At 36.5% G+C, this 22,454-nt stretch overlaps 2 protein-coding genes across 12 annotated transcripts in view; both read left to right on the top strand.

The window, feature by feature from the left end:
• LOC124615457 overlaps positions 1–22,454 on the top strand; it is a 354,502-nt gene that overhangs the window by 234,542 nt on the left and 97,506 nt on the right. For all 11 annotated transcript variants that reach the window (XM_047143452.1, XM_047143442.1, XM_047143435.1 and 8 more), the window contains exons 3-6: positions 2,942–3,073; positions 5,909–5,975; positions 8,738–8,887; positions 14,607–14,692. In XM_047143452.1, the coding sequence (XP_046999408.1) occupies positions 2,942–3,073; positions 5,909–5,975; positions 8,738–8,887; positions 14,607–14,692 (435 nt within the window). The remainder of the gene's footprint in view (positions 1–2,941; positions 3,074–5,908; positions 5,976–8,737; positions 8,888–14,606; positions 14,693–22,454) is intronic.
• LOC124615506 lies at positions 17,387–22,253 on the top strand. Its single transcript, XM_047143465.1, has 2 exons — positions 17,387–17,672; positions 18,362–22,253. The coding sequence occupies exon 2, from the start codon at positions 18,984–18,986 to the stop codon at positions 21,396–21,398; it is 2,415 nt and encodes an 804-aa protein (XP_046999421.1). The 5' UTR covers positions 17,387–17,672; positions 18,362–18,983; the 3' UTR covers positions 21,399–22,253.

The raw sequence follows: 22,454 nt of genomic DNA, 5'->3' as shown, positions 1-22,454 counted from the left end.
ATAATAGAGCATTGAATATAATAGAGGGAAACATTCCATGTGGGAAAAATATATCTAAAAACAAAGAAGATGTGACTTACCAAACGAAAGCACTGGCAGGTCGATAGACACACAAACAAACACAAACATACACACAAAATTCTAGCTTTTGCAACCAACGGTTGCTTCATCAGGAAAGAGGGAAGGAGAGGGAAAGACGAAAGGATGTGGGTTTTAAGGGAGAGGGTAAGGAGTCATTCCAATCCCGGGAGTGGAAAGACTTACCTTAGGGGGAAAAAAGGACAGGTATACACTCGCATACACACACATATCCATCCGCACATACACAGACACAAGCAGACATTTGTAAAGGCAAAGAGTTTGGGCAGATATGTCCTTTAGTATAATTAGCCAGAGATGGGAACTTTAAGTGTGAGGCCTTTGGGGGTAATGCCAAATGTCAGACAGGCCTGGGAAAATAAAGTATGGGAGCGTAATCTGGCTAGGGCGAAGGCATGTTTGTGGATGGAATGTAAATAAAACTTAATGGGGTCGTTGTGAGGATATTGTGATGGTGACATGGTATTAGAAGGTGGAAAGTGTGGCATGAGGCTGAAATGAAAATAAAAATATATGGGGAGAGATAAAGGTGAACTGGAAAGCACCTGGAGATCTGGTGTGAAAAAAGGCGAAAAAGTGTTGGTAAAAGCAGAGCTATGTTGATCCTGTGGTGAACTTGGGTTGGTAAACAACGATGTGAACAAAGGTTATGTGGTTGTGTTGCCTCCAAAACACGTTAAAGGGTGGAGAAATTCGGAAAAATTTCGAAAAAACTTCGTGCAAATGTATAAAAAGGAGTGGTTTTGTGGTGGCAGATTATGAAAATGAGGCTAACAATTGTCTGACGAAGAAATAATGACGTTAAAACCTGTGGGAAGCCGCTAAAAATGATCAGTGATGTGGGAAAAACGGAAATGGACATAAAGCGAAAGTTATTAGAACTAGCCGAAATGGTTGTTTAATAGGTGAAAGGAACTGTTTGTGAACTGGAAACGGTGGATTTTATAGCAGCGGTAGTGTTGAAAGCGGAAAAAAAATATTTTTGGCTATGGTTTGGAAGTGGGTTACGTATCATTGAGTATATATAGGCGGGATAAAATTGTATGGTAGATTACGGTAAAAAGGAGAAGGTGAATATAAAGTGAGACTACTTGCAAACACAGAAAGAGAAAATAAGATGACAGGAAAGATTTCGAAATGCAACAGTTACAATAACAAACGTAATTGTTGGGTTCAAATTAATGATATGAATATAATAGAGGGAAACATTCCACGTGGGAAAAATATATCTAAAAACAAAGAAGATGTGACTTACCAAACGAAAGCACTGGCAGGTCGATAGACACACAAACAAACACAAACATACACACAAAATTCTAGCTTTCGCAACCAACGGTTGCTTCATCAGGAAAGAAGGAAGGAGAGGGAAAGACGAAAGGATGTGGGTTTTAAGGGAGAGGGTAAGGAGTCATTCCAATCCCGGGAGCGGAAAGACTTACCTTAGGGGAAAAAAAGGGCAGGTATACACTCGCATACACACACATATCCATCCGCACATACACAGACACAAGCAGACATTTGTAAAGGCAAAGAGTTTGGGCAGAGATGGACATCTGCTAGATTTTTGTGTGTATGTTTGTGTTTGTTTGTGTGTCTATCGACCTGCCAGTGCTTTCGTTTGGTAAGTCACATCTTCTTTGTTTTTAGATATATTTATATGTAATGATAAGTACTTGTTAAAGTATGTATTTTTGTGTAAAGGTATTAATATAAATCTAAAACTTTCACTGACAAACTCAACGGCATGGAAAGCATACTGAAAGGCTAATAAAGGTTGTGACCTATTCTGGACATGCAAAGCGACCATGTACCAAGTTTGAAATAGACCATTTCACTTGTCAACATTGCATTGTACTCTTTGTTCATAAAATTGTGCTCAGAGTGTGCAGATTTGGCGGTAATCTGTTCTCATTTCTTTTCAGCTGCAACGCCTTTCATAAATTATGTGTCAAAAAGCAGTGTAAAAAGGAATTAAGTGAATTTTAAATAATTTCATTTCCACATGGAAAATATGTTTTTTCTACAACTTCTGTTCAGTTCACGTTTGATGATCAAGGAGAGAAATATAGAATGTGGGTTTTTGGGTGTACTTACACATGGGGATTCATACCTTTTGAAACATATTTTTATAGTGAGCCCAGTTAACATACTATATTTGGTTAGTATTCGATTTCCTTTTTCTTATAATGAAAACTATATTAATTTTCTGTAGTATTGATCCTCTAAAAGGATCTGGCTGTAAGAATAGTGCACCTATATGTTTATTCACTGCACTAGCTCCTACACTCTGATGGAAGGGTGTGTGGGCTGATGAAATTGTTTTAGCATTTATTTCTATGTGTATTTTCTATTAAATATGTTTGGATAGTTAATAGCAGGATAGAAGGAAATTGGATCAAACAAAAGCAAATTGATGTCAAAGAATGTGCACAGTATTCACTAATAATTAGCTTGGTATCAGAGTAAACAATAGAGTTAAAAAGTTGATGGAAATGGAAAGATTAGAATTTGTAAAGCAGGTAGTATAATTTTTGGTGCAGTATGTTTCTAGATGTGAAATTATTAATCCAAGGTAGAAGAACATGGAGGACAACATTAAATTAGTCAAATCAATTAACGACTTTATAAAAAAACTTAAATTGTAAAGGTAAACAAAAATACTTTTCCCAAGCAAATCATCTGGTCCCTTTTTTCCCATTGTAGATAATTGTTGGGTGCCTCACAATAGATCGGATTTCACAAAGTCGCCACCAATCAATAAATAAACAAGTTATTTTTGGTATGATGTAAGTATCATTTGCTTATTTTATGACATTCTGAAATACGGTATTGTCGTGAACAGTCACGAGCTGCAGACATGTGACTGGCCGCGCAACGTCGGCTGTGGTGCTGGGGAGGGTGCTACTGTCAGTACCGTGCGAGTGACGGACCCACGGACGCGACAGACCACTCCATCTGCACTGCCGCCCTCCAGGTATACCTTCTGTTAGCATCTTTCGCTGTCAGCTGCTGTGCATTACTGCTTGATGCTGTAGTGATAAGTTTTTTATTTCTTTTTTTAATTACTTTAATTTTAAAAATGATGAGCATTCAGAAATGATTTACAGTAGCAGTTTTTTTAACCTTGTATATCAATGAAAATGAGTCAATATACATGGGACCTCTCAGTCTACTCCCCACTGTCATCAGTGCACTGCTGTCACCTTCTTGGCAACTTCATTATTGCATCACCATTATATGTGGGTACTATGCACCTACTTCTGGACATTTGTCTGGAGGTCTTAGCTCACAGCCCATCCATCATGTTATCAAATAAAGTATAATCAAGTGGCGCAAGACCCAGTAAATATGCTGGTTTGGCACAACAGTGAACCCTAGTGATGTCAACTTTCCAGTTATGGCATTGTTGGTGTGGGGCTGTGCATTGTTGCCCTGGAGGAGCACTTCATTCAACTACTTTCCCTGCCTTCTTTGCTGAATTTTGCTTTTAACTCATATAGGGGTATCATAGTACAGCCCACTGTTGACACAAACTCTATGTTTCATGGAGACAGTGATGGTGACAGATGACCAGTGCTCACGTACTTGCATGCAGATTCTCTTCAACTAGTGAACCAGTTTTAAATAGTCTTTTATGTAGGAGCTTCTTGACCTTACTTCACAGTTAAACATTTATGAATTTCACAAAAACCTTGCAGTCTATTTTTATCCTTGATAGTCACCTTCCATCTTGACCCTAGTTTTCTCTGTTTAACAACAAATAAGTGCCGTCCTGTCACTATACACGGTGTTCACAGCTGTCATCTAGCATCTGCCTGGTGTACTATACTCATAATCAGTACATCGTAAATAGTTTTAATGATATTTGTATAACTATGAAGTTGTACATCATATCCAAATGCCCCTAGTAGAGTCTGTACATAAGTGCAATGTGTTTTATGAATCACACAAAGTGTAGTCACATTCCCATTATACTGGATGCTATAAGTACATAGAGCTGAATAGATTGGCAGTCAGTCCACATCCTTGAAGTTATTCTACAGAACACAACGAATGAATAAATGCATTCATTGGAAAGATGTAAGATGGCTTCATGTAAGAAAATCTGTTACTTGCACTATTATTCTCTCTGGAGAAGTACATAAAAGCAATGAAAGTAAAAATTATGAGTCTGATGTTTTGCTTTTGTATTTGTATCATTTAAATAGTGTGTGTGTGTGTGTGTGTGTGTGTGTGTGTGTGTGTGTGTGTGTGTGTGTGTGTGTGTGTGTGTGTGTGGGCACGTGCGTGTCCATGCACGCGTTTGTGTGTGTTCAAATCTGGAATTTCCACTGTTGCAGCATTACTCTAAAATGTCTACTTGTAATGCATATGATGTGTATTGAATAATTGGTGGGAAACATAATTCTGTGCTACAGCTGGATCTTCAAATGTGATATGTTTTTTTGCACATTCATTATCCCACTTAATACCTCTTTTCTTGTTCTTGTTTAATGATCTGTGTTAGTGGCAAGAAATTTTAAATGTTATATTAACTGACTACATTGTAGGTGCTAGGCAGAACGTGGCAATAAAAACAGGGAAGGAAACACAATCTTGTTGCAAAATAGCAAGATAGTGGTTTTTTAATTTTATTTTAATTATTGTTGATTTGAGAACGCAGTATCTCTCTATTGTTTTCTGGTTGCTGTCGGTATTCAGATTCACTGTAAACTTTTATAAAAAAAGCTACACAAATATCATCTTCCCTAGCACTATCAAATATATTCCAAAATTAGATAAAACAAATTATCTTGAAGCTGCAAAGTAGATATAACAAGCCCAGAAGTGAAGACTGAAGAAAATGAAACTTCCAAGCCACATAATATATGAAAATGAAATTACTCCACACGTTATTTAAAAGTGCTGCACTTTGAAACTTCCTGGCAGATTAAAACTGTGTGCCGGACCGAGAGTTAAACTCGGGACCTTTGCCTTTCGCGGGCAAGTGCTCTACCATCTGAGCTACCCAAGCACGACTCATGCCCCGTCTTCACAGCTTTACTTCTGCCAGTACCTTGTCTCCTACTTTCCAAACTCTACAGAAGCTCTCCTGCGAACCTTGCAGAACTAGCACTTCTGAAAGAAAGGATATTGCGGAGACATGGCTTAGCCACAGCCTTGGGGATGTTTCCAGACTGAGATTTTCACTCTGCAGCGGAGTGTGCACTGATATGAAATTTCCTGGCAGATTAAAACTGTGTGCCAGACCGAGACTTGAACTCGGGACCTTTGCCTTTTGCGGGCAAGTGCTCTACCATCTGAGCTACCCAAGCACGACTCACGCCCCGTCCTCACAGCTTTACTTCTGCCAGTACCTCGTCTCCTACTTTCCAAACTTTACAGAAGCTCTCCTGTGCATTTCATTTGTGAATCTCAGAAGAAGCACTCCTTGAAATACCATGCAGACTAAAACAATTATTATGATACTGAAGGATAAGGATATACATAATAGATGTCAACTTGGATAGTAAATAATTAGAATCTTGGAACAGAAAAGATACTGAAGTACACATCAGAAATTGAATGTAATCTGAGAAATCACTGTTTCATCATTCCTCTGGATCATTCGTCTAATTTTTGCAACTCAAAATTTCACAGTACTTCTCTTGCTGTTGCTGTACATGCCAGTTTTCACTACAGGGGAGAATGATCTTTATGGATCTGCTTCAGAGAGTTACGGTAGTTGCTCCTCAGTTATTAAACATATTTTTGCAGTAATAAAACTTTCAAAATTCTTGTTATAAGTGACATTTGTATTTTGATGCAGGGCTCCAGTTGCCATCTCTAGAGGACAACAGGAGCAACAACGCCAACAACAAGAAGAAATTGTTAAGGTATTAAAAGAATCTTAGATTTGATCATAGGATTAAATATGTTTTTCTTTTTAAATATTCTCTATTTGTTTTATTTAATGTCAATGTTATGTAGTGTAGAACAGTGTCATAAAATCATTATATGTTCAGATAACTTATTGTCTTGGTTTTCCTGTTTTAAATGAAATTTAATCTCACTACTCATGCTTCCATATCCTTTCCTTTAACATATCTATGATAGTCTTTTCAAATTGTTAAGAACTTGAATCTATGAAAATATTTTTCCTGCTTTGATGGATATTTCTTTCATCTTTTTTCCTCATGTGGGCAGAGAAAGGGGGATACATTATTACTAGCATTGACCTCAGCAATTCCAGAATAATTTTTGTTTTTACTTCACTTTGATGTTTTGTATGAACACCATAAGTGGTCTCCAAATTACGTTAGTGCTACTGAATAGCATGTTGCGGAAAATGATGAATAAACCTCCAGTAGCCACCTTGCTTCTAGCCTTGATTGACAAAGCTGATTTTATCTCGATTCTTATGATTTTATTTTTAAGGTGACTTAACCTTCTTTGACTTAGTTCTACTAAATTTTGGGAGAACTGTCATGTGTCACCTACTTTCTGCCACAGTATATTGGTGCAGTCCTGGCCATCTTCAGGTGTATACTGGCAAATGTATATCTAGCTCCAGTATTAAAAACCCCACTGGCACAAGCATGGTGTATTCTTAAGTCTTGTACTTGAGCACATGCATCTCTACTGCAAGAATGTACATTGCTCCTAGCACCTTGTATGGAAGAAATTCACTTTATCGATGTCAAATTGATTTCCTTTGTTCTGCAAAATTGCAACAGCATGTTGGCTACACAAAGCACAAGGATTCTCAATTACAGGATTCTTTTCAGCAACCAGATGTAGACCAATGTCTCAGCCGATGAGTTCCTCAAACAATATTATGAAAGGAAAGTTGCTACTCACCATATAGTGAAGATGCTGAGTTGCAGAGAGGCAGAACAAAAAGATTGTCACAAATAAAGCAACCAGCCATTAAGGCCTTCGTCAACAATAGATGTAGACACACACGCACAGTGTGGTTTCACTTGCCTGAGACTGCAGTCGTGTGTGTGTGTGTGTGTGTGTGTGTGTGTGTGTGTGTGTGTGTCTATTGTTGATGAAGGCCTTAATGGCCGAAAGCTACATTTATGAGTCTTTTTGTTTTGCCTATCTGCGACTCAGCATCTCCACTATATGGTGAGTGGGAACTTTCCTTTCCATTATATTGTTACATTCCATCCTGAACTTTCCATTGTTAAAGGTCCTCAAACAGTTGTGTTGTCACTGATTGCTTAATGACGTAGTCCCAAAAGCTCAAGTATGAGCATCAATTTTTGTTCTATTATAGTCCATTAAATGACCAGTAGAAATACACTGTTCAGTAACAGCTGATGTGCTAGCTTGGAGGAGATGAGTATGCTTCTGGTACTTTACAATGGAAAATCCAAGATGGAATAATGACAGTATTTTGAAAAGGACAGGTTGCTACTCACCATATAGTGGAGATGCCGAGTTGCAGACGAGCACAACAAAATGTTTTTGTGCTAGCTTTTGATTGCTATCTTTCAGACTAATCAGGAGCAGTGAAATTATGTATTGAACCACATGCATTATCAGGAGTGTATCACAGAGCAACAGGAACATACTTGTCTCCTCCAGTCCAGCCAGTCTGTTTTGCCAAACGCTATACTTCTGCCAGTGTACATTTGAACATGTCCTAAAGATCTTGAGCTGAACTATGGTGACAGGAAGTTGCTGACATCCAGGCATTCATGGAATACTCTATATGCTGGGAAAGTTTTAAATGTCATTTCTTTGGCATTGTTTGTGGTTCATTGTTGACACAGTGATGTGTATTAGCTTCACCTTATTACACATGTAATTACACACAAAACTCTATTCAACACATGGTATCATAATGAAGTATGGATTAGAAAAGCCTTGTTTATACCAGGTGCAAAACATGAAGTGTGGTTTACATTTCTGCATATACATCAGGCGTAAGGTGGAATTTTGTTTATTACAGTGGCTCTTTGGATCTTCTGCCACTACATGGTAAACAACTTCAGTTTTTTCATAGCTGCAAATGCACATTGGTGATAATGAATTTCCATGTCACAGACATTAAATTGTTAATATTCGTGTAACACATGCTCATTTTGTATTTACCACTTATGAATGGTCTCAGGCTGAAACTAGTTATGGGAAATAATAAATTGTCGCACCATATAACAAAGTGTCGCTATGGGGGGAAAATGTATTCATCATTTTTCACTAATACGTTGACTGACAAACATATCATAGACAAAACTATTATATGCCTTTGAAATTACCAGTCTTGACCAGTTTATTAGTGAATTTTACAGCGATAATTTGAGAAAGATGTTTAAATGTTTTTAGTGACTAGTAACATTTGTACATGCTTTTGATTGCCATCTGCTAGACTAATCAGAAATAGTGGAAAAATATAAGTATTTTGGATTATTCATATTGAGAACAGTTATATTTTTACTTCTGAAAAGAAGCTTAGTTTGTTTATTGGTTTGTCGTGTGTCATTTCCTACAATAAAAATTTCAATGTGTGTAACTTGTGCTTCTGATAAGAGGAAAGTAAACTTGAGTAAGCCAACTGAGATATAAAAAAAATATTATCATTTTTGTACTTGTTTTTAAAGTCTTATAAATAGAGCATTTGCAAAATACTTGCACATATTTTTCACAGCACCAGCTATATGCAGAAGATGTAGGCCCAGCCGAAGAAGTTGAGATTGATAGACAGCAGAGAGTGTACAGGGGTCAGCCATCTACCTTAGGACAAGTACAAAGGGACAGAGATGGATTACGTCACCAACCAGTCAACAATGTCATACCAGTAAGTCATGGTGTAAAGCCAACTATTTATTTTGCTATTGCCCTCTGTGAACTTGAAGCATGGGCAGCAAAGGATGTGATTGTAGAATGAAATAATAACTATATTACTCAGCCAACAAGGCCTTTGTCAAAAACAGACAACACACAAAACACACACACACACACACACACACACACACACACACACAGAGAGAGAGAGAGAGAGAGAGAGAGAGACAACTCTGTGTGTGTGTGTGTGTGTGTGTGTGTGTGTGTGTGTGTGTGTGTGTGTGAAGCTCCACGTAATAATTGTTTCATAATAATTGCTACATTCCATCCTGGATTTTCTATTGTTTGATCATTATCTTAACTTTGAAAAAATAGTAGAGTTATCTTTTTGAATATATTCATCAGTTACGTTCAGGGTTTTCTGAGCGGGCACTTTCACTATGGGTAATGGCATAAGAAAACGTGCAGAAGCAACGGCTGATGCATGTAGCTAAAGACTGAAATTCATGAAGAGGTCTTGAGGATACCTTCACACGGCAATGGATATCAAACTGCTGATAATGACGGTGATGATCATTATGGTGATTGGTGGTGACTTTCTATGTTTCATTTGCTATTATATGAGTGTTACAATCACTTCAGCTGCATTTGTAATTTCATTAATTTTCTTTTGTGTTATATGTCATAGTCACTGCCAAACAATGCTGTGCTTCAGAAGAAATTATTGAAAAATAATGTTGAGAAAAATTTACTCTCAATTTTAGGCCAGTTTTTGTATACCATTAGTTTCCATTTCATGGGAAAAGGATATTTCTCCTTATCAACCCTGTTCCTATTTTCCTCTTGTTTTTTACTTCTTTAGTAGAATAATTATGATTCTAGACATAGGCGTATGTTAAAGAACAGTTTTGGTGTTCAGCAAATAGACTGTCAAAAAAAATCACAACACCAAAAAATAAATAATGTAGAGTAATGAAATTTCAGGAATACATTTGTCTAGGTAACGTATTTAAGTTATTAACAGTGCAAGATCACAAGTTAATGTCGGTGCAACATAAGCCATTGCAAATGTGAGATGCTGGTACATTAAAAACCAGTGTTACTGCCAGAATGTTGAATGCAAGCATGCAAATGTGCATGCGTTGTGTTATACAGGTGTTGGATGTCAGTTTGTTTGATGGAGTTCCAAGTCAGTTGCATTTGGTCAATCAATACTGGGATGTTTAATGCTGTCTGTAGACGACACTTGAGTTGTCATCCTATGATGTCCTGTATGTACTTGACTGGGGACAAACCTGGCAATCGAGCAGGCCAAGGCAACATGTTGACACTCTGTAGAGCATGTTGGGTTACAACAGTGGTATGTGGGCAAGCGTTATCCTGTTGGAAGCCCCTCTTCCCCCCCTCCCTTGGAATGCTGTTCATGAATGGCAGCACGGCAGGTAGAATCACCAGATTGACATACAGATTTGCAGTCAGGATGCATGGAATAACCACGAGAGGGCTTCTGCTGTTGTCCAAAATCACACCCCAGACCACATCTCTGGCTGGACATCCAGTGTGTCTAGCACACTGACAGGATCTTTACAGGCCCTCAGCTGGCCTCCTCCTAAACGACTCATGGCCATCACTGCCACCAAGACAGAACCAACCTTCATCAGAAAACAAAACAGAGCTCCACCCTGCCTTTCAATGATCTCTTGCTTGACATCACTGAAGTTGCAAATGTCGGTCATTTAGGACTAGTGGAATGCACAGTTCAGGGCATCTGGCTCAGAGCTGTCCTTGAAGTAACCAATTTGTAACAATTTGTTGTGTCACCATGGTGCTAACTGCTGCTCGTATTGCTGCTGCACCAGAGCCATATGCCGAACACACTGGGCTTCCCTTTCAGTAATGCCACGTGGCAGTCCGGAGCTCTGTCTTCGTGTTACCATACATTCTCATGACCACCACTTCCAGCAATCATGTACAGTGGCTGCATGCCTGCGAAGTCTTTCTGCAGTATCGCAAGAGGAACATCTAGCTTCTCGTAGTCCTATTACACATCCTCATTCAAACTCACTGAGGTGTTGATAATGTGATATTTGTCTGCTTAAAGTCATTCTTGACTAACATAAGCTCATCACGGTCCTCAGAGTTAACTAATGCTTATGACCATTACAGCATTTCTTTAAAGCAAACATGATTTACATCCTCAATGTGGTGCAGAATTTGAATAGATATCATCTTTCAGTTGTAGAAGCACACCTACCAACTTCTGTTTATGCCACACAACTCCTTCTTGGTGTTGCAATTTCATCTTTTAGCTCTTTTCTGCTACTTGCCTTAATTGTTATAGGCCTATTTGCATTTTTTTCATACAACATTTCCTGAAAGTCTTTCATTCTTTAAGCAGTAATAGTGGCAACCATTAGAATTACATCTATCCAATGTTCAGAACTATTCTTTCATTCCTTTCAGTGTATCTGCAACATACAAGCTATTCAGCAGTACCAGCAATATTAAGATGCAGACTTAACTCTAACACATTCTACCATGAACTTGTCTTTCATTATTCACAAATTCACCAATTGCAAGAATTAGAGGAACAAAAAAATACTATCTTGGCATTAAGTACAAAAACCAAAATGTATCTGAAGTTTTTCATCAAAACATAAAAATTCTGTTACATAAGAAAGATGAGATTCTCATACCACTACAGACAATCAATAAATCCAAGGCTATTCCTACAAAATGTGTTAGACATAACATAATATAACATCATTTGATATCACAGAAGTTGAACAGATATACATAGAAAGATACATGCTAGTCTGTTTGTAAATGCTTATAACACTTGTATGTCTGTGTCAGACCTAAATCATTGCCCCTAAACCTTACTGCAACATATGGAGCATTTCTGCAGTGGATTTACCGAGTTTAAAACAAAACTGTACACAGACCTGCTGCTTTTTTAGGTCAACCATCACAAAACTGCAAATTAATGGAAACATAACAATGGAAATATGCTCACTAACAACTAACCAAATCACTTAGCTTGCAGCGAGATGCCGCATTGATTCAGGAAATTTCAATGTAGTAGTAATTATTTGGACCAGAAATTCAAAAGCTGGTAACTTTTGGATACCATCTTATAACATCAGCTATGGAAATGAAAATGTTATTGCATTAAAAATATTCACTTTACATTCATAGATATCTTAACAACTGAAAATAGAGAAACACATTAGTAAATGCTACCACATTAATAAAAGAAATTTTAAATCCAGGGAAATATTAAATACGGAATCTCACAAGGTTTAGTGATTTGACCACCGCTGTTCTTGAGCTGCATAAATGATTTACCGGTACCTAAGATATTGGAGGATTCTGCATATGACACAAGTGTGACAGTCAGGTGAATAGTGAGACAAGCATACAACTGGTCCACAGAAAACAGCTTACCTTTTAAATTTTACAAAACTGATCTTACACGTTTTCAAAAAAGTAAACATGTCTCACACATACTAGAAAAAGAGGACAACAGGTACACAGTGAACAAAAAATCTGTGAAATTTCTAAGCATCCCAATGGTAAAAAATTGTGGTGCCACCAAAATGTGGAAAAATTAAAGCATAAGCTCAGTTTTGCATGCTTTGCACATTTAAGTCTCTCTCACAGTGTTGACTTGCAGATGGGATTATTGGCATACATTGATACTTTCTCTCAGTTCTGCCCTATGCACAATCTTCTGGAGCAGTGAAGCCAAAGTAAAGAAGTATTTGTTACACAGAAGTGTACAGTGAGAATATAATGTACTGTTGACAAAAGAATATCGTGTGTATCCCTCCTCAGAATTCTTACACTAATGTACCAATACGTTTATTCCCCAATATTTTTCATGGCTAATGATAAGAGTGTGAAATTCAAAACATCTTGGAAGTACATATAATTTCCATAAAGACTGTTCATCCCTGTCTAAGATTCAGGAAAGGACTATATATTCTAGTGCAAGACACTGTAATAGCTTACCACAATACATCAGGCAGAAAACTGGAAATTCCCAACTACTCAAAACTAAAGTAAAAGAGTAATTTATTAAACATTGGAAAATCCAGAATAGAATAATGACAGTACAGTATTATGAAAAGGATAAATTGCTGCTCATTGTATAGGGGAGAAGTTTAGTCACAGAGAGGCACAACAAAAAGGCTAGTCATGCCTTCTGTAATTTATCAGATTTTTGGGGTTTGAGAGATGTAAATTCCATACAATATTAATGTTCACATTAAACAGCCTTTAACTTTACCATTATGTAGACAGCTCATATTTATGTGTAAAATTAGATATATATTTAGTTTAAAATATTTGATAAATAGAGGAGCGGAGTAATGGAAAAGGAACAGCAGTTTTTTTCTTTTTATCCCACAAAGTAGCATCTTTATAGCAATAAAGTAAACTGGAAGTAAATTCCATAGCTTTTACTCTAAGAATATTATCATTAGTTGTTATGAGCTGTTCCTACATTTTGCAAAAGTAACCTGTAACAGCAGTTCTGCCAGTTAATATGTAACTAACCTTGTCCCATGTCCCTGAAGACTCTCCTTTGCAATGATGTGTGAATGAATGGACAAATTAATTTCTGATCCCCCTTTGCTTTCTGTCGATTTTAGGCTCTGCAGCTGCCATTGTACTGAATCCCAGCTATTTTTATTATTTTTAATATTTTATTCTGTCTTATATCATCAAAGATTTTCTTGGCATTCTCAAATTCCTAACATTCTGGTTACTTAACACCTGGTTGGAATTGCCTTTTTGGCATCAGCACTGCACTTTTTTTATCTCTCACTGGAAGTAGTAACTACAAAAGTATCTCTTCAACTCCTACTAACTTACCTGAAAGCATCCCATTCAGAGTTCTGCAGGAGCTGGGTTTCATATTGACTCACTCACTTCTTCCATATCAAATTCTCTCTTTCCTTCTATGACATTGCTGGTCACTTCTTCCTTGTTACACAAACTTTTTGTATACTTTTCACATCTATTTACTCTAATCTCTGCATTTGACCCAAAATTCCCATTAGTTCTTCTTAGATTCACACTTTTACATATTACTTCCAAAAATGTAATTAAATTTTATTGCAGAACTCTGCATTGTACGAGTTATTAGATCTTCCCCATTCCATTCACATATGGAGCACATGTGTGTGTTGTGTGTGTGTGTGTGTGTGTGTGTGTGTGTGTGTGTGTGAAAAAAGAAGCCAACTTGATTTGTTTACAACAAATATGAACATTCATTTGGTGAGGCGAATATCAGGCAGAAGTCAGAATGGGGAGAAAAATATGGGCAGCCTACTTTTCAACAAATTACCTTTCCAGTTAAACAATGGAAATTTCAGGTTGGGATATCAACAATATAAGGAAAAAAATAAATTGCTACTCACCATAAAGATGACACATTGAGTGGCAGACAGACGTAATGAAAAGACTGTTACACGTTTAGCTTTCAGCCTAAGCATTCTTCAAAACAGGAAACACACACACAAACATTGATTCACACAAGCAAGCACACTTTTCCTAATGTTGTTGACACAATATAATGAAAATATATCTTGCTTGTTGTTTTTTTTTTTTTTTTTTTATTTTGTACACCCCCAGTCTCTGACAACATTTGCATTGAAAACAAAGATATACTGAAACTAATATAACTTAGATAAACTAACAAGTTCTTCTGTTTACAATTCCTTTAGGCACCAACTGGGAGGGCATCCTCTGGGGATAAAATTGCAGTTATATCATTTGGAACACAACAGCAGGTGCAGCCAGCACAATACAGGTATGTTTTACATGTTGTTTAAGTATGTTCAGCATTTACAGTTGCAAATAAATACTTCAAAGAATGGGGTATTCCACCACTCTCTGTTTGAATGTACACTGATCTGGCCTTACAAGTTTGTAATGTAATAAAATATCCTTTTTTTAAGTCGAATATGGAACCCAATAACTTGAAATATTGTTATGGCAGAGAATATGATTAATCTTATAAATATTTCCAACCAGTTTTGATATTTGTGTTTGTAATACTGTCAGAAACATGGTTGAAAATTAAAACTTTGATCCAAAACACACCAAAATTGCTATGTTGTGTGAACATGGGGATACCACGACAGTTAATAGACTCTCATCATATATGTGCCATCATAATTACTTCTTCACCCATTCCTCACTGAAAAATGTAAGTTATTATACATCTGGCTTGAAGAAAAATGGGAAGAAATTAAATTTCAAAGAATTTCATATTTTACACTACTGAGAGCTCAGTGACTCATTTGTTTCTAAGATCAATGGTATGAGAACTAACTGTTTGACCCTAGTGCATTCCAGTTTTAATGGCTCCAATTATCCAAAGTAAATATTACAGTTTGAGTTCTTTTCTTCAAGATTTACTCATGGTAACAACTTGGACAAAAAATATGCAAACACAGCTTTGTACAGCCTGTAGAGCACTATTATCAGTCTGTACCACCCAGGAAGGTACTGAGGTATAATAGACAGTGTAACTGCTGCTAATGTATACAAAAATATTGTTACGGTGGTTATTATCTAGAAGAATATTTGCTGTGGTCCTATACTCCAACTTCATAAAAATGAACAGTATCGTGCTAAATAGTTATCAGATGCACTCCATAAAAACTGGGATTTAACAACATTTTGCTTCTAATGGGGGTTTATGTTTAAAACTTATAATATTGTTGGAATTCCCCCCCCCCCCCCCCCAAAAAAAAAAAAAAAAAAAAAAAAAAAAAAACCCTTGTACTAGTAAAATCAAATGAAAAAAGTAAGATTTTTTTCATGCCTAATTTAATACAAAGGTCATAATCGCATGCAAAAGAAGCATATGTGTACTGAGGGAACTGCAGGAATATTGGGAATAAAGTTAACAGCAAAGACCTGTGGAAGATACTGGTAGCTTGAGAAATGTATGATCAAAACTGTCCATGAATTTCTCTAAATGAATAAAGATGGTGATTATGGGCCAGTATCCATCTTACTGTGTCTAAACACATACAACCCCCAAAACAGGAAAGTCCATGTGGGTGGTAAACAGAAAGCCATCTATCAAGTGAAACTAGCTTGTGACTGTGGAAGTACAGTTTCAGACTATAGTATGAGTAGGATATGCAATTATTTTTGGAGTTCTTGCTTCAGTTTTTGGCTCTTCCTGCCATTTTGTTGGTGATATTCAGAAATTTCATTCATTGCTGATTAATGATTTACAGTAGTGTTTCATTAATTCTGTCCTCTTTTATCTCCTCAGTAAATGTCGTTGGTAGTTGTATTAAAAGTAATATTAACAATGAAACATAACTAAAGAGATATAAACATTGCTTAACTTCTGGTAGATTTTCTGTTTATAGTGTTTATTCTAAGTCTTCCCATAAAATTTCCATGAAGTTTGACACTATCGTTGTGCGTGCCAATGTAGATATTCAAACTGTGGTTATTTTTGTGCTGAAAACCCAAAATATTTTGAGAGTATAGTTCATTTGTTATATTTTTTATTCATTAGGTTTCTTTACCTTTTTTATTCTTCCTCAGAATATCTGAATTAATAATGGTAGCAAATTCGATTAATAGTTGCAAACCAAAACAGAAATGTACCCTAATAAATTATCTTGTACAATGACTACATATACAAGATTATGATATAGAAAGGAAGGTGGAGGCTATTTAATTCAGAAACAATAAGCTTCCAAGACCTATTGGTGAAGCAAGTATCTTCATACCAGTGATACCTTATTTAAGGATTATGTGATGGATACTTTCTGACATTAAGTTAAAAATCTTTCCCTTGTTGTATGAAAACTTGCTCTTATTCATAGTGTATTAGCCAAGAAACCGCTGCTGCAACATAAATCTGATTATTATCCCGTATGTAATTATTCAAAGAAAACAAAGACATTTTAATTGATAGAATAGATGCACCAAAATAGCTGCTTGTAATAACAAATCTTTATTTATGACAGACTGTTGTGGCATTTATCACCATTGTTAAGTATGTCTAGACTGATGTGACATCCATATTACGCCATTAGTGAACTGTCATATAACTGTCACTGTTTTAATAAGGTGGTAAATGATGTAATATATTGAAAATAAATTGGTAATTATGGTGTGACAGTAGTTTGACAGTTCAACTCTTACAACACTATTTAGCATCATAACAGTGGATCTGTCAAACTACTGTCACACCATGATTAACATTTTATTTTCAATATATTACATGATTTACTACCTTATTAAAATAGTGACAGTTGTAAGTCAGTCCACTAATGATGTAATATGGATGTCACATCAGTCTGAACATGCTCAACATTTTTGCCTCTATTCTAATAATCATGTCATTATCAGATATATATTATCCTTATGGCCCTAAAGAAGAAATATTTTAACTGCAATTTGGATACTAACATGAATGAAATGACTTCACTTTTTTATGCTAGTGATTAAAAGTCTCCATTACCCCATTTCAGTTTTGTTAATTCATGGTGGTTGTAACTCTTATCACAGTTTTGGATGCCAACTCTAACTTATCATTTTAGATGAAATATTTTAGTACAACTAAACTAATTATGCCCATTTATTACTATTTCATAAAAATATATACCATAAAGCTTTATAAATGTTTATCTGCAGTTCACGTAAGTAATTTTGATTGCTCATTTTCAACAAATTAGTTCTGACCTGCTGACTCAAGACAACTACCTGACCTTTGAGACACCTCAAAGGAGGGCGAAGCGGCAGATACATCTCAGGTAATACACTCACTCTTCTGACTGGACATATTTCTCCTACCCTTCCCACTATAGTATCTGGCCTTTATCTAAGCCTCTGCTGGCTGTTTGGTATCTTTCATCCTCTGTCAAGTTCAATATGGACCTTAAGATGCCGGGGGCAATTTCATCCTTTTGTACAGCGCAGCACTGAATCTGCTTGTTAGATTTATTGTTAAAATGAAGTACATAAGTAATTAAGTTCAATATGTGCATGGCTTTATATAGGTTTTCTGGTGACTTAATGGCTGTATAGCTTCCTGTAGGTCAGTAAACTGCTTATATTGTAATCATTATGATTCCTCCAGAGTAGAGTCCAAACTTTCTGCATAAATGTGAATGTCCCTGCTTTGGGAGAGGAAAAGATGTAAAATCATTTACTTGATAGAATTCAAATCAATGACTCGTAAATTTCACTCACAGATTCATGGTTAATGTCAGCATTTTCATTCATTGTCATTTTTCAAAAGCCTGCGTGTACGGTTTGTAAATAATGTACATACTTCAAACAAATAAGCAATTTTCACAGATACTCAACATATAATTAACTATTGGAAAGAGTAATTTATGTAGTGAAATTCACAAAAACTATTACTTTTGCACAAGCACTTAGTCAGTATGTGAAAATTTGGAAAACTGACTATTGATTTATTTCCTTATTGGTGACACAGGTTTCCACAGCAGATTGCACCCCAGAGCCAGCGTCTACCCTTCTGGTCAGCCCCTCAACCCCCACCAGTTGGCAGGCTGCCCCCAGCACAGTCATTTAGTAGCAGTCCATCAGAGTCAGTTTCTTCTTCAGGATTCCGGCCTATTCCTAATCCTGATGTTGTGCGTAATTTTCAGTCATTAGAGTTGAGGCCAACCCAAGAATCTTTGCAGTCTACACATAACGCAAAAACTTTTCATCCCCTTAGTCCACACTCATTGTTTACAACTCCTCAGACAAGGGTTAATGTCCCAAGTAGCAACAAAGCTTTCCAGAAAGGGTCATCTCCTGTCAGTACTGCACTTACACCATCAAAATATTTTGTCTCCTTTGGAAACAGTAGCCAAGCAACATATGCTCAGAACCTGCCTGGTATAATATACTACACACCACTTGGTGATGAAAATTATTCGTTTTTTAATCTTGGTGGTTCATATTTCCAATCTGCTCCCTCTGCTTCTCAACAGTTTAATGTACAGAACCAAAATCATTTCCCAGTAAACCCACCTGTGCATGTTAATGCAAATTCTGCAAATAGAAATGGAGAACAAAGCAACTTTAAGGTACTGAGACCACTTACATCTATGCATGAACTTCCATATAATGAGAATGGGAAACCACTTTTCAGAGTGGCTGATGAACCTGATACTACAAGAAATGCAGATGCATTAACAGAGAGTTCTTCAAAACTGACAAAAATGAGACAAGGAGCCTCACAGATTCAAATTAGCTTCCCTACTGCTTCTGTACAAGAATCTATAAGGCATCAGGCAAAAGTGCCTGCAACTCTTGAACAACATGGTATCACATACTATAGTGAGCCCAGTGTCACAGATGGGATTAGAAATTATTATGAGCCTAACATTTATTCCCACGTGTCTACTAAGCATCACTCACCAGAAGAGAGAAATACAAATGGCCAAATTGCCCAAAGCCATGTGAGACACAAGGAAATTCCATCAAGAGTGGAATATTTACAAAGGAAAATACCAAATATTGGGAGCACACTGTCTGCTTATGACAGCCACACCCAAGATTCAAATGCAAAACTTCTAAGAGCGACAGCAACACAACAAAATAAACATCATGCTACTCAACTGAGTCCAGAACCCAAACAAAGACCTAACAAATCATCTGGAGGAAAGCTGTACCCTGACCAAAATGAGAGAGACTATGATGAAGATTATGTCAATGAAAAGGATGATGAGAATCATTTTTTTCAACCTCCACCAGATTTCTTTGAAGGTGTTAATAAGTTTAGCCACATAGAAAATCCATTTGCTGACATAAATTTTGACTTTGACACATACATAGAGAAATTAAGAGGTGAGATTCCAAATCAGAAAAAGTTAAATGAAACTAACACAAAGAATATTAAATTGAATGATTCAGAACTAGAAAATAATGGAGAACTTGAGACAAGTGAAGAAGGAACAGCAGTTGAAGAGGAAGAGGATGATATAACACAGAAAAGTACCGACTCTGGTTCTGGAAATGCAGAACCATCTTTCAATGAGGAAACTGCAAAATATTCTCAGTCTTCTGTTGATAAATCTAAAACTGAAACAGTTCCAGTTGCTACCCACAAAATCAATAGGAGCAGAGGGAGACAGAGAGTGTATATTCAACAAGACTTACAAAAGAAGTTACCAGCAGTATCACTGCAGCAACCGGCTAAACAGCGTGGAACTGTGAGAATACCAAATAATCATCAAGTGACACAGAAGACTCATGTGACTGAAGCACCTACTTCTTTAAGGGGTAAAGAATGGCAGTACAAGTTAGCTGAGGAACCAACATCTCCTGTTTATGATAAGGGAAAAGCAGTTACTGCTCAGCAGTACAATAATTACAAAGGCAGTCAAACCTATGATCACACAACTCATAAAAATATTCAAAAAATCCCACAGACTGTCAAAGAACATGCACAAACCAGTGAAGATTCTTATTATACCACTAGCTCTAGAACACATTCTGCTTCTGATAAGGAGAGGCCGTATACTGATTATGCAGCACAGGAGGAAAGGTACGAAACAACAATAGCAGGATATGACAATACATACAATCATGGTAGTGAAACGACAACCATAAGAACAAAATCTAACAAAAGAAAATTGCCAAACAGACAGAACTCTGACAATCTGCAAGGGAATTATTTTCAAGGAGGCAGTCACACATCTTCAGAACCCACAGAAACAGAACAAAAGCATCACACAACACCAGACAGGAAACTACTAAAACAGGGACAGAATATTTATACACAGGATTCTGAATGGCAAGGGGTTAACGAAGGTAAAATATCTGCACAGCATCCTGTACCCATTGACAATAATGCTCCAGGTTACATCAACAAAGAAATACCAGTGAAATATGTTGACACAGCTGCACTGAAAGTGGACTTCACTGAGAGCAGTGACAATGATGAAACCATTAAAGCAACATTTAAAGGAAATGTTGTTAATTATTTACCCAGAAATCCAAATCATACCCACATTTCCTACACCAATATCTCAGATATTCAAGAAAATAATAAAAATAATGTAATAGGTAGGCAAAATAGAAGGCATCCTGTCTCTCTGAATTTACAGTCTTCTTCTAACAGAACATCACCTACTATCTACACTGGTTATCCTGTCCTAACCACTGATACCACAATTCCCAGTGCTCAGTTGCTACAGACAACTTCAAAGACTCATGCTGTTACAAGGAGACCTTCTGCAAACCAATTAACAAGACTGAGAAGCAGGAGACCTACAAGTACTTCACTTCCAAATGACGGTCTGAATAATACTGACTACTCGCCTACCTTACCTCGACCATCATTGACTGTAAATCCATACAGCCAAAGACCATCACATAAAGAAACAGCTGAGCAATCAAGAATTATTAAAAGGCCTAAAGACTCTGACAGTGACATCGAAGAAACATATAACAGACCACTTCCAGCAAGGAGTCAGCTGATCAAAGATGAATATGGAAATGAAAACACTATCAGGTAAAAACTTACTCTATTTCATGTCATTGCATTGCAGAGTATTGGGTTACATTAAAAATGTTAAATACTTTAGAAAACTGATTGAGGACTGACATAACAGACTGTAGTACCTCTCTCAGTAGATATTTCGTAACACAGTGAATGATACTGTTAAGTACTTAATATTATCAGTAAGTCTTAAAAACAATGATTTTCTTTGCCTGTTCTAAAATGCTGTTCACAATAAGGTAAGTTAACACTTGTAAGCGGTAAATTTTATGTTAGGACTGCAGAAAATCATGTAGAATGGTCAAATCAAACAATGGAAAATGCTGGCTAGAATAATGACAATATTATGAAAAGGATAGAGTGCTGCTCACCATATAGTGGAGCTACTGAGTCATAGATAGTCACAACAAAAAGACTGTCTAACAAGTAAGCTTTCATTGGAATTAGACAATACACTCATGCAAACACAACTGCGTGAGAATGTGTGTGTGTGTGTGTGTGTGTGTGTGTGTGTGTGTGTGTGTGTGTGTGTGTTTTGTCTAATTTTGATGAAGGCCTTTTTGGCCGAAAGCTTACTTAGTGTAGAATGGTCATTTTTTTACTCTTTCAAAATGATACATGCTACATTCATTGCATGTTTCATTCTCCAAAATCACTCACCTACCATTTTGTCTTTGTTTGCATCATTCAGCATCTTTGAGAAACTTAGAAATGACATTTCAGTGAACAGCAGCTAAGTATTCACAACAATTTTTTGGCTATGTGTGGGAGAGAAATCATAATGAACAAGCAAATATGAAGTCTGCAGAACTTGAAACAAGCTCTTTTCTGCATAAAAATTCTACTTCAAAATTATAAATCCAGGTTTCATTGCCATTAACAGTTTCATAAAAGTACTACTTAAAAAAAAAAAAAAAAAAAAAAAAAAAAAAAAAAAAAAAAAAAAAAAAAAAAAAAAAAAGGCATTTCATTGCTCCAAGAGACATGATGAGCTATTTGCTCCACTGTCAATGAGTGTGAAATCCAAAATAGACAAATATTCCTGTAGTTACTGAGTTACAACAATATTCTC

This window comes from Schistocerca americana, chromosome 1, assembly GCF_021461395.2.
Source record: "Schistocerca americana isolate TAMUIC-IGC-003095 chromosome 1, iqSchAmer2.1, whole genome shotgun sequence".
Lineage (NCBI taxonomy): Eukaryota > Metazoa > Arthropoda > Insecta > Orthoptera > Acrididae > Schistocerca > Schistocerca americana.
The sequence above is the reverse complement of the archived record's forward strand: the minus strand, read 5'-3'. Positions and strand labels throughout refer to the sequence as shown.

Bases quoted from the DNA above. Each gene is read 5' to 3' on its own strand.
- LOC124615506 (XM_047143465.1), top strand. From the start codon at position 18,984: ATGCATGAACTTCCATATAATGAGAATGGGAAACCACTTTTCAGAGTG.